The sequence below is a fragment of the Eurosta solidaginis genome, chromosome 5, assembly GCF_040869045.1.
Source record: "Eurosta solidaginis isolate ZX-2024a chromosome 5, ASM4086904v1, whole genome shotgun sequence".
Lineage (NCBI taxonomy): Eukaryota > Metazoa > Arthropoda > Insecta > Diptera > Tephritidae > Eurosta > Eurosta solidaginis.
This window is the reverse complement of record NC_090323.1, coordinates 184557367-184580068: the sequence shown is the minus strand read 5'-3', so window position 1 is coordinate 184580068 and position 22702 is coordinate 184557367. Positions and strand designations below refer to the sequence as shown.

At 37.0% G+C, this 22702-nt stretch overlaps 1 protein-coding gene across 1 annotated transcript in view; it reads right to left on the bottom strand.

The window, feature by feature from the left end:
* LOC137251807 (uncharacterized) overlaps nucleotides 1–14179 on the bottom strand; it is a 374961-nt gene extending 360782 nt beyond the window's left edge. Inside the window, exon 1 of the mRNA XM_067786674.1 lies at nucleotides 13890–14179. Coding sequence (XP_067642775.1) covers nucleotides 13890–13938 — 49 coding nt within the window. The 5' untranslated portion in view covers nucleotides 13939–14179. The remainder of the gene's footprint in view (nucleotides 1–13889) is intronic.
* Between the last annotated feature and the right edge of the window lie 8523 nt (nucleotides 14180–22702).

The window sequence follows — 22702 nt, the reverse complement described above, 5'->3', positions numbered from 1 at the left end:
ATATATAAATAAATTAGCGGTACCCGACAGATGATGTTCTGGGTCACCCTGGTCCACATTTTGGTCGATATCTCGAAAACGCCTTCACATATAAAACTAAGGGCCACTCCCTTTTAAAACCCTCATTAATACCTTTAATTTGATACCCATATCGTACAAACACATTCTAGAGTCACTCCTGGTCACTTTTATGGCGATATCTCGAAATAGCGTCCACCTATAGAACTATACAAACACATTCTAGGGTTACCCTAGCTTCATTTTCCTACATGGTGATTTTCCTTTATTTTGTCTCCAAAGCCCTCAGCTGAGTATGCAATGTATGGTTACACCCGAACTTAGCCTTCCTTACTTGTTTTTCTTTATTTTCTTGGAAAATTTATATGTATTGTAAGGAATGTTGGGAATTTCTGATTACTATGCACCTTCTGTAAACGTTCGAACCGCTGAACTGTCGAATAAATCACTTCAATATTCAGTATGGCAAAATGGTCTTTATTTAAAACTCTACTTACAATCACAATTATCACGTACTTCACAAAAGCGTGTTTAAATCAAACTGATTGATTATCGCTTGTACCGCGCTGCTTTTATACTCTCAGTTAGCCTCGTTCACCTGCTTCGCCTAAGGTCTAGACTTTTCACGAACATGCCTTCTGGAACAGTTGTATCTCATACTTGGTTATTTAGCTATATGCGTGTGTATGTGTGAGAACCTACTTCTGCTCTTAGCTGATGATTACGTGATGTGAATGTGAAATAATCTCTTTGCTTCAAGCTGCTGGTTATGTGTATGTGTGGCTGCTTGATTTGATGTGTTCATGTACTGAAGTGTCACTGCTTGCTTTAATATGTACTCGTACATAAGTGTATCTGCTTCCTTTATTGTTGTTGTGCACTTATTTAGTAGCAGCATAGTGATGTATAAATCTCCTAATATTCGCCACAGTATTTATGAAATGTTGTACTTGAGAGAATCCTTTTTTTCGGAAATAACTCCAGGATATGAATAACTGTTGGGAGATTGGGCAGCTTGGAGGGTTAATGACGACCACCGACCTTTTGGCTAAGAATTCTTTGTCGTCATTGAACCGTGGTGAAGACATTTTTCAGGTTGGTGGGTTTCGACCAAACCATTAAGAGTTGCGCTTGTATCCATATAATTCAAGCTGATGGCTGCAAGTAGCTCCATCTCTCATCACATCAATGTTATTGTTATTGTAATTACATATGTCAAATAAATTCCTATTGATCAATGCAGGTATAGCGCTTTCGTACGTATGAAACATATATGTTTCTCTAGTTCTTTTGTATGCATTCGGCAATAATACCACCATATGCATACAGAAATAGTACAAAGTGAGTAATAGAGTAGGCATGTTTGCTGAGAAACTACACGTGTTAAAAAGAAATAAGAATGCCTTTATACTGGCATGCAACGACTGGGTATTCACGAAATGTATGTACATGAAACAATTTTTTTTTATCGAAAGGCCTCCAGCATATGAGCAGCATTTAGCAATTTTGGTATATATGGAGGTTTAATGATGACCACCGACCTTTTAACCCAGGATGCTTAACCGTCAATGATCTGTCGTGAAGACGATTTTCAGGATGATAGAATGTATTCCTATTAATCAATGCAGGGATATTGCTTTCGTTCTTATGAAACAAACGTATGGATAGTATACATGTTTTTATAGTGCTTTTGTATGCATTCGGCAATAATACAACCATATGCATATAGAAGTAGTACAAAGGGGGTAATAGGGTACGTATACTCCCTGAGAAGCTACACGTGTCAAAAAGAAATAAGAGTGCCTTTATACTGGCATGTATACTTAGCTCCAATTCATGCCTCAAATATCGATGTTCCATGCCTTCATTTACAACTGGGTAAGTTGAACCCAGCAGGTTTTCTTTTTAAAATTTTTTAGTGATTCTGTACAATAAACACATACTTTTCAAAAAGTCGTTTTGAGTGAAAGGTGGATTAGCAGCTTTGTCTTGTCTGCATTTTGAGTTCAATTTTTTCCAAGTTATCGTGTTAATGAGCTGTAATTTGTTGAACTTCAACCTTTAGACCATCGATATGGTAAAGTATCGGGGAAAAGTATCAAGGTAAAGTATCGATACTTTACTCAGTACTTGGTAAAATGCATTGAGCACAAAATACTCAAGTATTTTTGGAAAAGTATCGATACTACTCACTCGCTACTCATATAATTCTATCAATACTCCTAAGCTGTTAGAGCGAGTGAGAGAGAAATGCATCGAAATTTAATGCAAACACACAGAATAGCAATCGAGTGCATGCAGGTTCGTGCCTTAAGTCTTTAGTTAAACACAAGTTAAATTTCTAAACCCACACGCAATCAACACAAGCGCATGTTTATAAATTTATATATAAACCTTTATGCATCTACGAATGAATTTTAAATTTAAAATTAGATAAAATTACAAATGCATCATATTATTGACAGCTTTCGAGCCATTAATAAATCCAGTAACTGAAGATTCAAACACAATGTGGATACTAATTCAAAAACTACTTAGCTGTGATATGAAATAGATTTCAATATGAAAACCCATTCTATAGTTATCCGCTATTTACATAAATACATACAGATGTACGCATTTTCGTGAAAGTTGTGACACTTTTCTATTAAAATGACAACAAACCCCTTTATACTAAATAGAATTTGCTCAAAGTGGTATTTAACGTAATGAAAATGCAAATAAAATCAGCAAATTAATATCTGCAAAGTCTACTAAAGTGATAATTTAATATGACACCTCGCAAGCGCTCAGATGTCCGACAATGTGCACAAACAAAATATATAATGTAAGCGCATGCAAATATTTGTATATATGAGTTCTAGAGATGACAATCCTGTACTACGAAGGATTTATATAAAAATAGTTCATTGAATGAATTTAATGGAATACAAAGCTCAAAGCTTAACACCAGGCATGCTTAACCAACGAACCGATATCATTTCGTTACGATAATTAACGTTAATAAACGAAACAAAGTCATTTCGTTTCGTTTATTAACGTTAAAAACGTCAAATTAACGAAATGATTTCGTTTCGTTTTCTGCCATATCAAAACGGAATCAAATCGTTTATGTTCATTATTAATTTCAAACTATGCTGGCAAAGCTGATTGATGGCGGAGTCATTAAAGGTGAAAGCAATAGCCAAGCTGATTGCAACTTTTCTCATGAATTTTGACAGTACGTACATTTCTCAGAGTGTTTTTGACATTACCACCAACGAATTACACAAACAAATTATATGGAGTTTGTGTGTGTATGTGCGCTCGTTGTTACCACCTTACGGCTTCACCATGGCTATAGCATTGCCAGCACAATTCAAACATAAAGTATCACGTTTTTGTTAACGTTTCTAACGTTAACGAAAGCTTTTCGTTTCGGTTAAAAACGAGATACAATTTATCTTGATAATTTCTTTATCGATAATATTTCGAAGTGTTTCAACGGAAACGGTGGAAATTTTTTGATAAACGATTAGCTTAACGTTAAGGTGCATCCCTGCTTAACACTGTCAATCGAGTGCACTGCGACTGTCCACTTTCAGCCCATTCAAGTTACCATGGGCGGGTGGGGCCTATCCTTGTCTGTTACAGCGGGGAATAAACCAAAAATCCCCAGCCTTATCCAAACAGGCGTGCTGAGGTTAAGGCAGTATTCATTCCAAAGAAGCTCCAGAAACTGCCCTCGTCGTATCGATCAATAAACCTCAGTCGGGTTTTCTTAAAAGGTATGGAGGAAATTTTGTAACAGCATATTAGGAAGTTCAACCTAAACTCAATTTGCGTATCTATCATGAAAATCCACGGATATTAATAGCTTCATGAAAAATATTTAAAAGATTTTGGAAATTATGAATATAAAATTCTGTGCTCCTGTTGACGTTTTGGGGGCTTTCGATGACACGACATATCAAGCTATCAAACAAGCTTAGGACAAGTTAAGGACAACTGAGTCAATTGTGCCCCCGGAGATATACTTTGTCCTCTCTTGTGGGTCCTAGTCAAAGATTAACCTCTTCAGTTACTGAAAAACAATGGATTTGACACAAAAGGGTACGCAGGTGACTAAGTAATCTGCATCACAGGTATGCGCGAGGCAACAATATCCAGTCTCATGTAACATGCCGCATCAGAAACAGGTTTAGTGATACCAAGGACTGTCTGCCTGGGATAACCCAGTACCTTTTACCTAGATTAGTAAACTATCTACACTAGAACCATCCGTCGGTGGCACTAAAGTGCGATTTTCCATGGAGCTGTAAGAGCTTTCTTCGCCAACATTCGACAATATGTCAAAACATGGGAGCTACCCCTCAAAATGTTAGAACTTTCATTTAATACTATGTGATAAAGACCACGCATAACGGATGCGCTGAAAACGTTCCCTTCAGATGCATTTAGTGGCTTAGTGGGAATAGCTCCCTTCCTTATTTTTGCAGAGAAATAGTAAGACTTGCTACACTAGCACTTCAAAAGATTTCTGAGTTAAAGATCGGAAACGTGACAGGGCATATGAGGGTAGTAAGGAAATTCGAGGAATTTCCTATACGCTCGGAATCTTGCGGAACTTTGAGGTGTTCCTTGTGAACAGAACTCACTGGGAAACAGGGAACCCATACACCCACCCAGATTCAAAGGTCTAGTTTACGAATGAATCGAAATTCGATGTCGGAAAAACAGGAGTTTGTATATATGAACCGAACTTCAAGAAGTCGATACCAACGGTATGCAAACAAACTATATTTCAGGCATAAGATAAGCCTTGCATACCTTGCAGTTTTGCAGTCGTAGATAACTACTTCTAAGATAGTGGATGATTGCATTGGAGCCCTAAATTATCTGGCAGCCAAAACAGGGCTTTGTTAGGATAGGTTCCCCGGCATCGTGAACATGAAGGTAATAAACAGACAGACTACCTAGGCAAACAGGGTGCTATAGCAACATTTTGTGATCGACAGCCCTTCTGCGGACTCACAAAGGCGCACACTAGGAAAACCCTAAGTAACAGGGAGCCTAAGCAGTTCAGACAATACTTAACTGACTACCCAAGACGATGGCAGAGCAAATTGTTTGTACCCCAGCAACATAAGTATCACCCAAACTCAATAATCTAAGTAGAGAGGACCAACGAACTCTCAATGGGTACTATACGGGACACTAAGATATTATCTAAGTAAGTTAAATTTATCCGAACACAAATATGTGGCAAGGCAGAAACTCTTCCATCTAAGTGGCGTTCCTTAGAGCCTTAGAGTCAATTAGAAACAGTAATAGGCTGAAAAGTCAACCACAATAGAACCAAGTAAAGATCACATTGCATGGATGTCTAGTAATAGTAAAACTAATCAAGCAATAATCAAACTCTCAACCCCAAATCCCAAAAAAAAAATTTCAAAAATCCCGAAATCACCATAAAACAAATAGCATCACTAAAATGTCGAAGCAAACATAGCACACAGCATAACTTTGTTTTTGTATGGCTATGCATCCAGCAGAGGGCTATTAGCCAAGTCACCAAGCATGCTACTACAACAAATATGATTGTCTAGCCAATAACAACCTTAAAATGGTCAGACCTACCTGTTTTCTGTATCAAAACAATACTCGTTTATGTTTGGTCATAATGTCCAATAAAAATCAGAATCAATTTTTAAAATCCCATAAATATGCTGTAAAAATGTGACAGAACCTATGTTCAATGTTTTACGATTAATATGGGCCAGCAATAATAGGACAGCTTAAGAAGTTGTGTTGCAGCAAAGGCTACAACAACAGTAACAAAGAACATTTAAATAATGCTACTCGGTGTGATGCCTAAACAAGGCAACTTTAATTCCCATGTATGTATGTATGTTTGTTTGTTTGTGCGCCTCTGTTTATGCAAAGTGACTGTTGAAGATGTTTTTGAATTGTTTTTAGTGCACAGTGGGCTTTTTTATACTTCAAGTATATTTCAGCTATTACAGAAAATTAAAAAAAAACTGCGTTTGGGTTGATGAAATCTTGTATTCCTTCCAATATTATTGCAGAGCACTTGATTACATTAGTCAATACAGCACTCAAAAAGGACAGCCCCATTTTAGAAAAATAGTCTAAAGCTTTTTGTCTCAAGCTGTCCCGTCATTTGAGCCGGGAGACATTGGTTAGCTAGACTAGTGGTGGTCTTAGTTTGAAATTTTATCCCCAAATATCCATAATTATGCCTAAAGCAATCCGGAACCGACCCAGAAAATAAGTCGCTCGCCCGCTCGGAACAGTTACTTACGATGAGAAACTTAGTTGTACCGAAATGATCTCGAAAACATTCCCAAATTCCACAGATATTACTGAAATCATCTCCAACATAATCCAAAACTATCCCGAAAACAACGGAAAAATAGTCGCGTTATGAATAAAATAAATCCAAAACTCACCAGCCAATAATCTGGAAATCATCCTGAAATAATTCAGAGAACAATCCTGAAAATATGCACAGATAGTCCGAAAATGGTTCCGAAAACAGTACCAAAAATATATGGAGATAGCCGGAAGGTCCCGAAAATTGTCCCGAAATTGTTGGAACTTGATTCCGAAAGATAATCCCGAAGTTAGCTTGAAATGATTCAGAGATAGTTCCGGAATAGCCTTGATATGATGAAAAAATTATAGGAAAACTATTATTATTATATAAATCTGAAATTAATCCCGATGTTACCCAATGATCCAGAAAAAGTGCCGAATCTATTACGGATATGGTCGTGACCAAATCTGGAAATAGTGTCTGCAAGATTTTAAAACTTTGTATATACACCCGAAATAAAACCGGACGGTGTCCTATTTCCTGCCACACCGCCTTTCCCGTCTTCTACTCTCTTACTCTGTTCTCTTCTTTTTCCCTCTCCTTCTACCTCTCCTAGTGCTCTCTCCATCACATGTTCCTACTCGTTTTATCCATATAACTTACTATACCTCTAAGTCAGCCTCTATTTTACTATCTTCCTCTATCTCGCATATTCGTTAAACCAACTCAGTATCATCTATTGTTTGAAAAGTAATCTAAGAAACTAGCACAAGCCTTGAAAAACTTTCTGGCACATTAATTTATAATTTGGTAGTTCAAGGTGTCGATAGGAATACCTTCACGTCCTTCGTTATTTAGAGCCACACTTCAGGCATTATCACATACTTATAGAGCTAAATGTTTTTAGACCAGAGAAAGACTATAGCTCCGGATAATATTAGATCGAACTTCTTTTTAAGTGTGCTACTGTTGAGTTAAAATGAATAAAGCGACAAAACCGTTTATGTATTTCAGGTATTACATCTTCTGCGAAGACAGATTTATATTTGCAAATGCACCCCGAGAGTATGCCGTCTACTTTTCTGGCACCCCTTTTATTTGTACTTCGAATCGTCACTTGAGCTTTCAGTTTGGAAGGCAATCCCACTACATACGCGCAGTGATTACAAGAATAACACTTTATTTGAATACCCTTTAAAATTTACCGCGCGACATCTCCCACTCAAATCAATATTTTCCTCCGCTCTACTTTTCTCTTCCTCCTCTCCTTCTCCCAAGCCCCTATTCGTTCCCTCTCTGGTTCCTTTTTTCCTTTTCTTCCCTGTCTCCCTGTCCCTGTTAATAATCTTTAAATCACACAAGAGAAAGGTAAACTTGACTCTGTTTTAACTTTGACTTTACATTGGCTTGACTTCAACTTAACTTTGTTTATATTTGTCTCGACTTTAAATTGACTTTGACTAGGTTTTGACTTCACTTTGACTTGATTTTGACTTGACTTTGACTCGATTTTGACTTGACTTTTCCTTGACGTGACTTGACGTTACTTTTACTTGATTATACTCAGTTGAGCAGAGCTCACAGAGTATATTAACTTTGATTGGATAACGGTTGGTTATACAGGTATAAAGGAATCGAGATAGGATTAGACTTCCATATATCAAAATCATCAGGATCGAAAAAAAATTTGATTGAGCCCTGTCCGTCCGTCCGTCCGTTCGTCCGTCTGAAATTTGGTATGTAGGTTCCTGAGCACTCATCTCAGATCGATATCTAAAATGAACAATATCGGACTATAACCACGCCCACTTTTTCGATATCGAAAATTTCGAAAAACCGAAAAAGTGCGATAATTCATTACCAAAGACGGATAAAGCGATGAAACTTGGTAGGTGAGTTGAACTGATGACGCAAAATAGAAAATTAGTAAAATTTTGGACAACGGGCGTGGCACCGCCCACTTTTAAAAGAAGGTAATTTAAAAGTTTCACAAGCTGTAATTTGGCAGTCGTTGAAGATATCATGATGAAATTTGGCAGGAACGTTACTCCTATTACTATATGTATGCTTAATAAAAATTAGCAAAATCGGAGAACGACCACGGCCACTTTTAAAAAAAAATTTTTTTAAAGTCAAATTTTAACAAAAAATTTAATATCTTTACAGTATATAGGTAAATTATGTCAACATGCAACTCCAGTAATGATATGTTGCAACAAAATGCAAAAATAAAAGAAAATTTCAAAATGGGCGTGGCTCCGCCCTTTTTCATTTAATTTGTCTAGGATACTCTTAATGCTATAAGTCGAACAAAAATTTACCAATCCTAATGAAATTTGGTAGGGGCTTAGATTCTGGGACAATAACTTATTTCTGTGAAAAAGGGCGAAATCGGTTGAAGCCACGCCCAGTTTTTATACACAGTCGACCGTCTGTCCTTCCGCTCGGCCTTTAACACGATAACTTGAGCAAAAATCGATATATCTTTACTAAACTCAGTTCACGTACTTATCTGAACTCACTTTGTATTGGTATAAAAAATGGCCGAAATCCGACTATGACCACGCCCACTTTTTGGATATCGAAAATTACCAAAAACGAAAAAAATGCCATAATTCTATACCAAATACGAAAAAAGGGATGAAACATGTATTTGGATTGGTTTATTGACGCAAAATATAACTTTAGAAAAAAACTTTGTAAAATGGGTGTGACACCTACCATATTAAGTAGAATGAAATAAAAAAGTTCTGCAGGGCGAAATAAAAAACCCTTGAAATCTTTGCAGGAATACTGTTCGTGGTATTATATATATAAATAAATTAGCGGTATCCGACAGATGATGTTCTGGGTCACCCTGGTCCACATTTTAGTCGATATCTGGAAAACGCCTTCACATATACAACTACCACCACTCCCTTTTAAAATCCTCATTAATACCTTTAATTTGATACCCATGTCGTACAAACACATTCTAGAGTCACCCCTGGTCCACCTTTATGGCGATATCTCGAAAAGGCGTCCACCTATAGAACTAAGCCCCACGCCCTTCTGAAATACTCATTAACACCTTTCGTTTGATACCCATATTGTATAAACGCATTCTACAGTCACCCCTGGTCTACCTTTATGGCGATATCTCGAAAGGGCGTCCACCTATAGAACTAAGGCCCACTCCCTTTTAAAATGTTCATTAACCCCTTTCATTTGATACCCATATCGTACAAACAAATTCTTGGGTCACCCCTGGTCCACCCCTATGGCGATATCTCGAAACGGCGTCCACCTATGGAACTAAGGATCACTCCCTTTTAAAATACTCATTACCACGTTTCGTTTGATACTCATATTGTACAAACGCATTCTAGAGTCACCCCTGGTCCACCTTTATGCCGGTATCTCGAAAAGGCGACCACCTATATAACTACCACCACTCCCTTTTAAAACCCTCATTAATACCTTTAATTTGATACTCATATCGTACAAACACATTCTAGAGTCACCCCTGGTCCACCTTCATGGCGATATCTCGAAAAGGTGTCCACCTATAGAACTATGGCCCACTCCCTCATAAAATACTCTTTAATACCTTTCATTTGATACACATGTCATACAAACACATTCCAGGATTACCCTCGGTTCATTTTCCTACATGGTTATTTTCCCTTATGTTGTCACCATAGCTCTCAACTGAGTATGTAATGTTCGGTTACATCCGAACTTAACCTTCCTTACTTGTTTTGATTTCTCTTTGACTCGACTTTGACTCAACTTTGGCTCAACTTTTAATTAACTTTGACCCGGCTTTCAATTCTGCAAATCAAGCCATTTATAATCGTCGAATCACACATAATAGCAAAGCAAACTTGATTTTAATAATCGGAAACTGCCCATATTGGTTTTTTAAATGTATGGAAACATTTATTTGAAGCAATTTTTAATTTTATAATTTATTTTAATAATTTGGGAAAAATTTAAACAACGTGACATCAGGACGTGATTTTGTTTGGTCTTTGACTTGACATAGGCTTGACTTTGACTTGACTTCGACTTTGAATTGACTTTGACTCGATTTCGGCCCGACTTCGAGTGGACTTTGACTCGAGTTTTAGTTCACTTTCACTTGCTTTTATCATAATTCAAATCAAAATGTTAGATATTAGACATTTAATAGAGCAGAACTAATTTTGAGCCATTATACCAGTATGGATGATAAATATTTACGATAAAAGTCACAAAAAATTACCAAAAGAATTTAAATAAACAACAATTAATAAAAAGTGGTAAAGTTTTTAAGTACATAAAAACTCTACAACAAAATCTAAGCCGATTACGAGCAATAAAATATAACATAAAATGAAACCAGAGGAAGAAGCAGAAAAAGGCAAACGAGTATAAAAGATATTCTGACTGCAGTCAAGGAATTTTCATATTAAATTAAAGAGTGTTAAACTTCTCCTTGATTTTAACTGCAGCCCATAAGTTTATTTTCGTTCATCCTTTGAACAAGACTTTTTTCACTGAGAAGAAAATTTGCTTCCTGTAATTGCACTAAAGAAAAAATGGGAGGCATTCAAGCAAAGTGACAATTTCACACTATAGTATTAAAGTCTAGCTCCCAACTAGTGGTAATCGGATGCAGGACGGGACAGTTCGCAGGCTGAGCTGTATGCCAACGACGATCTCAAATCTAAGAACGCGTTAGGTTAGGTTAGGTTAAAGTGGCTGCCTCCGCTGTCCGAGCGGAGACTCACTTAGGCCGTTGTGGCCCGTTGTATGTCAGGCGGGGGCCCTATTTCCTGTAACCCTACTTTCGAAGAAGAAGAAAGTTTAGACCCCAGTGAGGCTAAACCAACGCGTTTGCCTGATGAAACGCAAGATGTCGTTTGTGTTTGTAGATTCAAGCTCCGCAAGGCATCCAAAGGAGTGTCTGTGGAGGAATTGGTACCTAGTTTTTGACAGTGCGGGACAGTGGCACAGATAGTGCTCTACGCTTTCTATCTCTCCTAGTCCCTACAGCTACGGCAGAAGTCATATGTCTGTAGGCCTATATAGGCACCGTGAGTGCCCATGAGACCTGTGAGAAGGCCCACTAGGGGGCTTATAGAGATACGGTTTAACAATATCACCGATTGCGACCTCTTTTCATCCAGCCATGGCCATCATAAGCCAGATTTGCTTGAATATACTATATGTAGGTTCCATGGCCCATCTGGCGTTTGCTTGATCTGTGAAAAGAGATCGTAGGCAGTGGTTGCAAGTGTTTAGAGGAGAGCTGGCCCAACCAGCGGAGGTTATTGTTTGCAGGTTGGTGCCTTCCCTAGCTAGCTCATCCGCGGCCCAGTTTCCTGAGATGTCACAGTGGCCGGGAACCAATATTATGCTTGGGTTGCAAGAATGCGTTAAAAATGTCAGCAAAGTGGGCAAATGCCATTTGGTAAGGGATCGCACTATTGTGTATATGTGCCAGTTGAATGTGCTAGTCTCTTAGTGTGATAGTGCCGCTCTAGTTCGAAGCTAGTACCAATCGCTTAAAGATGAGTTCGGGATGATCTCAAGAGCTTTTTTAGACAATTTCAAGACTGTTTTGTGAATATTTTAGAAATCCTATGAATTATTTCGGTACTATTTTCAGCTCCATATAAAAATATACGCATATAGTTACTGGATTGTTTCCGGATCTTACTGGGATGATTTCAAGATCAATTGCGAACTATTCCTGGATCATTGAGGGATCTTCTTTTGGATAATCTAAAAACTTTTTTGGGATCAACTTGGTCCTATTCCGCAATTATTTGGGAGTTATTTTCGGTACAATTTCGGGGTCACTTCGGCACGATTTCGGAAATGTTTTCAAAATTACTCCAAGAGCATTGAAATACTGCTGAGTGATTGCTTTCGTATTTTTTTTTTCAAGATCATTGGAATGTATTTGTTAGGATCATATTTTAGTAAACTCAACGCATTCTCTAATACTAAATTTTAGCTTAACTTTTCGAATTTCATTTCAATCGTTTCTGAGTTTTGTACCCACATATTTACCAATAATTATTGATGTGGGGAAAACGTAGCCGGACGGCGTTTTGTAAATTTCTTATCTAAGTGTGCTTTTCATTCTTGCAGGAGTACTGCGCCCAATACAATAGATGCGCCCACTAACTAATTGTTATCAATATCCTCTAACGGAAGTCCAAAAAACTTGCAGTTTTAATAGGTTGGACCAGAGGGATTTGGGTGATAGAGACGTTGGTTCTTCATTTTAATTGAAAATATGTTTTGGAGACACATTGCATACATTGCGTGTATCGGGGTTGATTGTGGATAAGGAAGAGTAACTTATTACTCTACCCCGTTCGATGTTGTACCAGAGTAGCGCGAGTCACCCTGGAAAGTCTACTTATTAATTGCGAGTTTCGCGTCTCGTACTCTGAAAATAAGATTCGCCGAGAAATTATGGGCATAAGACTTTGTCGACTCTTCGTGACCTACACTGAGGGTCTGATTATTCTCAAATGGTAGAGTTCTGCAAGTTCCAATTTCTTAATTGTGATTACGGAGATGACTTCTTATCTCCCTGGGATCAGTTCAATGTGTTCTAGGAGATTTAGGTTTCTGGTTATCCAACATAAACTGTGTGTTTAGCATTTCTTTTCTCTCCTTGATCGGGAGTATTCACGCCTCACTATGGAGATGATGTTCTGGCGCCATAAGAAGGCATTTCGCGGCAGTTCTGATTGCAGTGTTTTAACTGGCCTCCAGCTTATCGAAATGTTAACGGTTTGTTATTGACGGGTTATGGGAGTATTTATTATACGTTTGTTATTGACAAGTTATTGCTTTGTTATAGCTCTCTGTAATCGAAAAGTATAGACGAGTTATCGAAGTGTTATAAATGTATTATCGATAACAAAGGTTATCAATGAGTTAATGTTTTTTATCGACGAGTTATAGAAAAAATATCGTGTATTTACCGAAAAGTTATCAATATGGTATAAAAATTTTATGGATATGTTATAGAAAAGTTATAGATTTTTTATAGAAGTTGTGATAATTTTTTATCGGCTTGTTATTGATTTGTTATGGAAAATGCATCAATTTTTAATCGGAGCAATAATAATTTGTTATCGAGTTGTTATCGATTCGTTATCGTTTTTTATCGAAAACCAAGCGATATGTTGTCGGAAATCCTTCGTCTTGTCAAAAACCTATCGACCTATTGTGGACGTGTTGTCGAAAATTTATGGATTTTTTATCAAAAAGTTATCGATTTTTTATCCTAGTACTATCAGTCAGCTATCGGCATATTATAAATTTGTTATTAACGACACATTGGTATGTTATGAAACAGATACCGATGAAATCTCAATGTAAAGTCAATGATACAACTGTCACTCGTTGATAACAAGCCGATAAGAAAACAATAAAAAGCCGATTAGGTGGCGATAACAAACCGATAATAATGAGAAGATTTAGATATAAACATCGTTTCAATCTACTTCGTTAAATTTTTTTTTTTTCAATTAATTCTGTTTACAATAAAGTTGGCACTTACCGTTATTGCTAGTAGAATTAATGCGACATAATTTTTTGAAAAGCAGCATTTTTGCGGGTTAATTTGACAGTACTTAATTTAGAAGGAAATCACTTGAAACTAATTTTTTTTAGTAGGGATTTGGACAGCCATTGTCTAATATGGGGTTTTTAGCTCCACTTCTGTATATGTTTCATCCATTTTAAAAATTTCGAACATGTCACAAAGTAATATGCAAATTTATTCAACAAAGCCATGTTTGAGTGCTATGCACTTTTTTCGTTTGTTAACCAGGAAGAAACTTTTGCGTCATATCACGATAGAAAAAACTTTTCACACTTTTCAATTTTCATAAGCCATCCACATAATAGGTACCTAACTCAAAATATGTTCGCATATAAAAATATAACACACAATCCACGCTTCGGTCACTTCCTAATTGCATTTGTATATGTGGGTATGCAGGTGAAATGCATCATAACTTTTTAATCATAAATTTTAATTACACCATGAGATTTTTGCAGCGTTTTTTTTTTTTTAATTTAGTGCAGCATGCGCTTCCGCTTAAACAAAAGAAAACAAGGCGAAATCAACGATAACAACACAAACAACAGCGTTTTTTAGGTTTTGTCAATAAAGCGAGCAACAACAATACAACTGAAAAGTCAAATTAAATCGATGTTAGTTGGTCAAAACCGACACTGTGAAACAATTAGTCGCTTGTTTTATGGAAGCGTGCGCATGCGCAGACGCACTTTTTTGCTTTATTTAGTCGACACTTGTCCAAAATTGAATGACATGAATATGAAGCATTCACTTAGCTGTGGCACGTGCTGCACGTATACTACAACTGTAGTGGCGGCAAAAGTAGTGGACGAAGTGGTAAAGTTGGTGGTTGTGATGGAAGCGCAATGAAAACAGCTGATGGGCAGCTTTAGAGCCTTACATACATTACGTATCAAGTAAATAGAAATCAAACACATTAACACAAGTTTTATGTTTAAGAAAGTTGAGTCGTAAAGCTGGCGAAACCAAGCGAAATTGTCGACATTGACACCTTCTTAATTGTTTATTAGCTATCACCGCTTTTTAGCCTAGTGAACTTATGTGCTGAAGCCTGCTTTACGTCAATACCTTTACCTGCTTTGTTTCATAATTATTTTTAATAATAAATTTTTATTAAACATTTTAGTGTTTTTTTTTTTTTCTTAACTTTCCATATTTTTCACTTTCAATTCAATTTCTACTAAAAGCGTAATTTTTTTATTTCTTAGTTTTATAATTTCATTACTTGAACTGCAGGTGAAAATCTTTTTTACAAAAACAAAAAAACCGTTGGAACTTTACTTTGCTTCTGAACCACACCACGAGTAATTAAGGAATAAAAAGTAAATACCAGCAAATGCCCCCAACGATATCGAAATGTTCATATGTATGTAAGTACGCAGACAATGGAACAGAATGTGTTTGTTAGTGGATAATGTGCAAGTAACTGGGCTAAAAAGTACATAAAGACATACAAATATATATACCTACAGTGATACAGACGTCAAATGGAACAATCTTGTTTTTTATATCTTTCATGAACATGAAATGGTCTATTAACTTTGGTCCGATGTTTGTAACGTTGAGAAATATAGTAGATAGACTCGCCATTAAGTATACCGAATTGATCAGGGCGACGAACTGAGTTGATATAGCCAAGTCCGTCTGTTCGTCCGTCTGTCCGCCCGTCTGTCTGTTTGAACGCAAACTAGTCCCTCAAATTTTGAGATATATCAATGAAATTTAGTACAAGGATGTATTTTTGTATTATATTAGTTATTTGACGGATCCGGTAGGATCGGACCACTATAACATATATCTCCCATACAACCGATCGTTCAGATAAGACGATTTTGGTCATTCCTGCCGCAATTTCGAAAGTATAAACATGAAACTCGGTGATATATATTCTAATATATCATAGAAGATACTCTGAGAAAATCACTTTGATCGGAGCTATATATAGTTATATCCCATACAACCGATCGTTCAGAGAGAAAGATTTTTGGCAATTTCTCCCTTAATTTCCAATATAAAAACGTTAAACTTGGTGATATTTATTCTAATATATCATAGAAGATTTCCTGAAAAATCACTATGATCGGAGCTATATGTATATAGTATATACCTATCCCATACCACCGATCGTTCAGATAGAAAGATTTTTGGCCATTTCTCCCTCCGTTTCCAATATAAAAATATGAAACTTGGCGATTTATATTCTAATATATCATAAAAGATTTCCTGTAAAAATCATTCCGATCGGAGCTATATATAATATATATCCAATACAACCGATCGTTCAGATAAGGGGGTTTTTTGCCATTTATATACTCAGTTGAGCAGAGCTCACAGAGTATATTAACTTTGATTGGATAACGGTTGGTTGTACAGGTATAAAGGAATCGAGATAGACATAGACTTCCATATATCAAAATCATCAGGATCGAAAAAAAAATTGATTGAGCCATGTCCGTCCGTCCGTCCGTCTGTCCGTTAACACGATAACTTGAGTAAATTTTGAGGTATATTGATGAAATTGTGTATGTAGATTCCTGAGCACTCATCTCAGATCGCTATCTAAAATGAACAATATCGGACTATAACCACGCCCACTTTTTCGATATCGAAAATTTCGAAAAACCGAAAAAGTACGATAATTCATTACCGAAGACGAATAAAGCGATGAAACTTGGTAGGTGAGTTGAACTTATGACGCAGAATAGAAAACTAGTAAAATTTTGGACAATGGGCGTGGCACCGCCTACTTTTAAAAGAAGGTAATTTAGAAGTTTTGCAAGCTGTAATTTGGCAGTCGTTGAAGATATCATGATGGAATTTGGCAGGAACGTTACACCTATTACTATATGCCTGTTTAATAAAAATTAGCAAAATCGGAGAACGACCACGCCCACTTTTTAAAAAAAATTTTTTTTTTAATTCAAATTTTAAAAGAAAAGTTAATATCTTTACAGTATATAAGTAAATTATGTCAACATTCAACTCCAGTAATGATATGGTGCAACAAAAGACAAAAATAAAAGAAAATTTCAAAATGGGCGTGGCTCCGCCCTTTTTCATTTAATTTGTATAGGATACTTTTAATGCCATAAGTCGAACAATAATTTACCAATCCTTGTGAAATTTGGTAGGGGCATAGATTTTATGATGCTAACTGTTTCCTGTGAAAATGGGCGAAATCGGTTGAAGCCACGCCCAGTTTTTATACACAGTCTTCCGTCTGTCCTTCCGCATGGCCGTTAACACGATAACTTGAGCAAAAATCGGTATATCTTTACTGAACTTAGTTCACGTACTTATCTGAACGCACTTTATCTTGGTATAAAAAATGGCCGAAATCGGACTATGACCACGCCGACTTTTTCGATATCGAAAATTACGAAAAACGAAAAAATGCCATAATTCTATACCAAATACGAAAAAAGGGATGAAACATGGTATTTGGATTAGTTTATTGACACAAAATATAACTTTAGAAAAAAAATTTGTAAAATGGGTATGACACCTACCATATTAAGTAGAATGGAATGAAAAAGTCCAGCAGGGCGAAATAAAAAACCCTTGAAATCTTGGCAGGAATACTGTTCGTGGTATTATATATATAAATAAATTATTTTTTTTTTATCCAACAGATGATGTTCTGGGTCACCCTGGTCCACCTTTGGTCGACATCTGGAAAACGCCTTCACATATACAACTACCGCCCTTTTAAAATACTCATTAACACCTTTCGTTTGATACCCATATCGTACAAACACATTCTAGAGTCACCCCTGGTCCACCTTTATGGCGCTATCTCGAAAAGGCGTCCACCTGTAGAACTAAACCCCACGCCCTTTTGAAATACTCATTAATACCTTTCGTTTGATACCCATATTGTACAAACGCATTCTAGAGTCACCCCTGGTCCACCTTTATGCCGATATCTCGAAAAGGCGACCACCTATACAACTACCACCACTCCCTTTTAAAACCCTCATTAATACCTTTAATTTGATACCCATATCGTACAAACACATTCTAGAGTCACCCCTGGTCCACCTTTATGGCGAAATCTCGAAAAGGCGTCCACCTATAGAACTAAGCCCCACGCCCTTTTAAAATACTCATTAACACCTTTCATTTGATACCCATATCGTACAAACAAATTCTATAGTCAACCCTGATCCACCTTTATGGCGATATCCATAAATGGCGTCCACCTATAGAACTATGGCCCACTCCCTCTTAAAATACTCTTTAATACCTTTCATTTGATACATATGTCATAAAAACACATTCCAGGATTACCCTCGGTTCATTTTCCTACATGGTTATTTTCCCTTATGTTGCCACCATAGCTCTCAACTGAGTATGTAATGTTCTGTTACACCCGAACTTAACCTTCCTTACTTGTTTTATATTTATCTTAAAATCGTTTAGGTATATACATCTGTTCACTATATATTTCTTATCTTATACAGCGCATTATTTTGAGATTACGAATGGGATAAGATTATTGTTCAGCCTTATTCATGAAAGGTATGAACTCTTCGGCACAGCCGAAGACAGTCCCGTTTTACTAGTTTTTTTTTTTTTTGTAGTTTGAATTCTATATGGCTAGTTTAAAGAGCTTTAAAACGCGAATTGTCTAGTTTATTGATATGTGTGCATCTGTCATCTACTTCAAATGCTGACACAGCGGCTTGACTGGCGTAGAGACAGACATAGGGGTAAATTTTATCCCGTTATTAGTGTTGGGAACCGTTATATGTTCCGAACCTTTGGGCACAAGTCCATAAGTTTTTTTCATTTATATGTCAACTATATTTGACGTAGGAATTGGTTTTTAAATGGCACCACGCCAGGCACAATATCAGTAATGTTTTTTGTTTTTATACTCAGCGTGCTTTGCACACAGAGTGATTGGATAACGGTTGGTTGTACAGGTATAAAGGAATCGAGATAGATATAGACTTCCATATATCAAAAACATCAGTGTCGAAAAAAAATTGGATTGAGCCATGTCCGTCCGTCTGCCCGTAAACACGATAACTTGAGTAAATATTGAGATATCTTCACCAAATTTGGTACACGAGCTTATCTGGACCCATAATAGATTGGCATTGAAAATTAGCGAAATCTGATGATAACCACGCCCATTTTTTATATATATAACATTTTGGAAAACACAAAAACCTAATTATTTAGTAAATAATACACCTAGAAAATTGAAATTTGACGTGTGAGCTGATATTGAGACTCTTGATAAAAATTTGAAAAAAAAATTCTAAATGGACGTGGCACCGCCCACTTGTGATAAAATCAATTTTACAAATATTATTAATCCTAAATCAAAACACGTTCAAGCTATCATAACAAAATTCGGCAGAGAGATTGCCTTTACTATAAGGAATGCTTTGAAGAAAAATTAACAAAATTGCTCAAGGACCACGCCCACTTTTATATAAAAGATTTTTAAAAGAGTCGTGGACGAATGAAATAAGCTATATCTTTGCAAAAGGGTTTATATCAATGGCATTTCATTTACCAAGTGGATTTATAACAATAAATGGGAAAAACTTAAAATTTAAAAAATGGGCGTGGAATCGCCCCTTTTATGACTAAGCAATTTTCTATGTTTCGGGAGCCATAACTCGAAGAAAAATTTACATATCGTAACAAAATTGGTTACACATATTTTCCTTAAAGCAGAAAATATTTCTAGTAAAAATGGTTGGGATCGGTTAAAGACCACGGCAACTTAGATATAAAACAAGTTTAAAAGGTTTAAAAGGGTCGTAGACTAGAATAATAAGCTATAACTTAGCCAAAAATAGTTTTGAATCAATGATATTTACTTATCAAGTTTTATTGTAAGAGGAAATGGGGAAGCAATTTTTTTAAACAGGCGGTGCCACGTGTTATGTAGAAAAGTAATTTATCTGAAATGAAATGTGCAATTGAAGCCCTCGTTGAGTATATAAGGTTCGGTTACACTCGAACTTAGACACCTTTACTTGTTTTTTTATAAACTATGTTCCTACCGTATTCACAATAGCTCCTTGGTTTTTAAATGGCACCACACCAGGTATTAATTTGTTTAGTTCGCGTTACAAAACGAGTTTGGCTTTTATATGGCACCACGCCAGTTTTTAAATTTCACTGATTCCTGTTAGGAGTGCAAGAAATCGCCCTAACTCCAGGGTCAGGGAAGCATTGCATCTCGTAACTCCGCCAAAACGCCAGAAGTGAGCACAGAAGCCAACCTAGGCCACAGAAGTAACAGAGGCCTATAATAATTTTCAGCTCAACCAAAAAAGCCCGAAAAAATTATAGTTGATCCGAGGATGACACTGCACGACCACTCAGATGAAAATACAAGAACGGAAATGGAACAATCTGTTTAAAGTAGTTATTTTTCAATGATTCTGCAGAAAGTGGAAAATTTACTAAATTGGTTTATTTGGTTTGGGAAGAATTTACGGGGGCGAAGCATCGAAAACTTAGTCACTGTGGGGCTGAATCGCGCCCACGCTACTACCTTCTTAAGGCAATTTATGGTTAGGTGGCAACTTGCCTGCGGAGTATTGGAGGGAACTTCGCAACACATTCGGCCACTCCCATATCGATGCGCTTCACAGACACGCCAAGCGACCTTCAAATTCCATATCTCCGCTATTAAGGAGGCATGCAAAGCATTTCTGTATTCATAGAGCAATAGCAAATAGTAGTAGTAAAGTCTTGTTATCTGATTGTTAAACGGCTGATCGGACTGTATGCGAAAGTTTCATTGTAGGGTCAGCCACAAAAAAACCAATTCTAGGGTCAACAACAAAAACGTAAAGCATTATTATCCTGGCTAATGCCATAACTTTATCATACGAGGAAACGCACTGTCCCACGGAGTATCTCGGGAGCTATCATCGAAGGGCCTTTAACAATATCTGGAGCTATTGAAGGATCGCGGGTTTGTTTTTTACGAAATGAGGAGCATATTTTAAATTCATTAACAAACTCTTATGCAACAGAACTGTTGCAGCGGAGATACCCCACAAGGAGGTGTTCTATTCAAGGTCCAGGTGCTAATAAATAAGCTTCTGGTACACATCAAGACTAATGACTGGAAGCATACTCAGATCACCTGGCAATCATGAGCATAGGTATATTTCTAAGCAGTATTCTCGATATTTTGCAGGGTTGTTATTGTTGTTGTTGTAGCGATAAGGACACTCACCGAATGTGTTGGGAAATGTTACCGATGCTGATGGTCCTTTGCCGGATGCAGATCCGGTACGTTTCCGACCATCTCGGGAACGATTTAGTATGACCACGTGAAACCTTCTAGGCCATTACGTACTTCCACCCCTTAGATCCATAAGGAAATTGGGGTCGACAGAGCCTCGGCTGCTTAAGAAACGGGACTCGCCACGGGTAGGTGAGGCTGCCAGTTAGGTTGAGGAAGCTATAAATTGCACTGGCAACCTCTTGAAAGCATTGCGCCACACAACCCCTTGAATCAATCTTACGACAGGCAGACCTGGCGCGTGTATATTCTAAGCCCCATAACCCGCTGGGTTATTTTTTGCAGGCCTAGCTGTGTACGTTGCCCAAGTTAGATGAGTCATATGGATTGGCTTTAAGCCCTAGTAAAGCGGAACTATTCCTTTATAAGGGAAGATATAAGATCCTCTGTGGTACCTTCTGCAGGGTTAAATATCTGAAAGAATCTCTCGTAGAAACTCAGTGTAGAGGATGATACTAGGAAGATCTCGGTTACCATTTAGTGCTGTGAGAGATCATCGACAAGAGCTAGGCCACTGCCGAGGGTGATGCAACCCTATCACTTAACCACAAGTCGCAGGATAAATGGAGGTGCATGGTTTGACGATACCAACAATATATGCAAGCGATTACAGTGCTGCAAAGCTTCTATGAGTCTGTAGCTAAAGGCTAATGAGGTATTATCCTTAATAATTTTTAATAAGATGAATAGAAGGCATATATTCAGATCAGGTGAGTACTTAGCATGTTACATCGATGGGCTAATAGCTCATTCCTATGACATGGTCGGTCAACTCCTGTGTGATTGCCTAGCACACTCCTGTAGTAGAGCCTCTTAAAACTAAATTATATTAAACCTGAGTTTCTTCTCGAATATTTAAGCTTGATATGGTAGTTACGGCAGGATAAGACTCTGATTTAAATTTTACTATATTTTTTCGTTAACTAATTCAAAACGTGCTCGCCACAGCAAAAAATCATCGTTGAGTATTTTCTATTTTGAGCACTAGTCTAAGAGTTTATGATCTGGGTGCAGAAAAACTGTATTAGAGGAAAATCCATATCACTCACTATGTGTCCTTTTTATCCACCATTCGAATTAAAATTTTGAATGACTTAAACTATCAGCAAGCCGCTGTTCGCAAGGATGACTCCATAGCAGACATATTGATAGGATAAAGAAAAAAATGTAAAGAAGTTACGGCTCTCAAGAGGAAAGCAAACTTCAGAACACTAGCCAATGATCGTTTACATCGCTGATGTGGGTCAAATCATTTAGTATAATGCCCATTGAATCCCTTAAGTACTAGTCCTAACGTAGTATCTATACCATTAGTATACGTTAATAATCCTTTTTTAGATAGTCAACCAATCAGAGATAGCTACAAATGATTTTTGCTTCTTTGGGCACGCTACCCTAAAAGACATCGTCTTGAGTCATGATGTACCAATATACAGTTATACAATTCGGGATACTGCGCACAAGGAGCTCAAAGTTGGTGTCA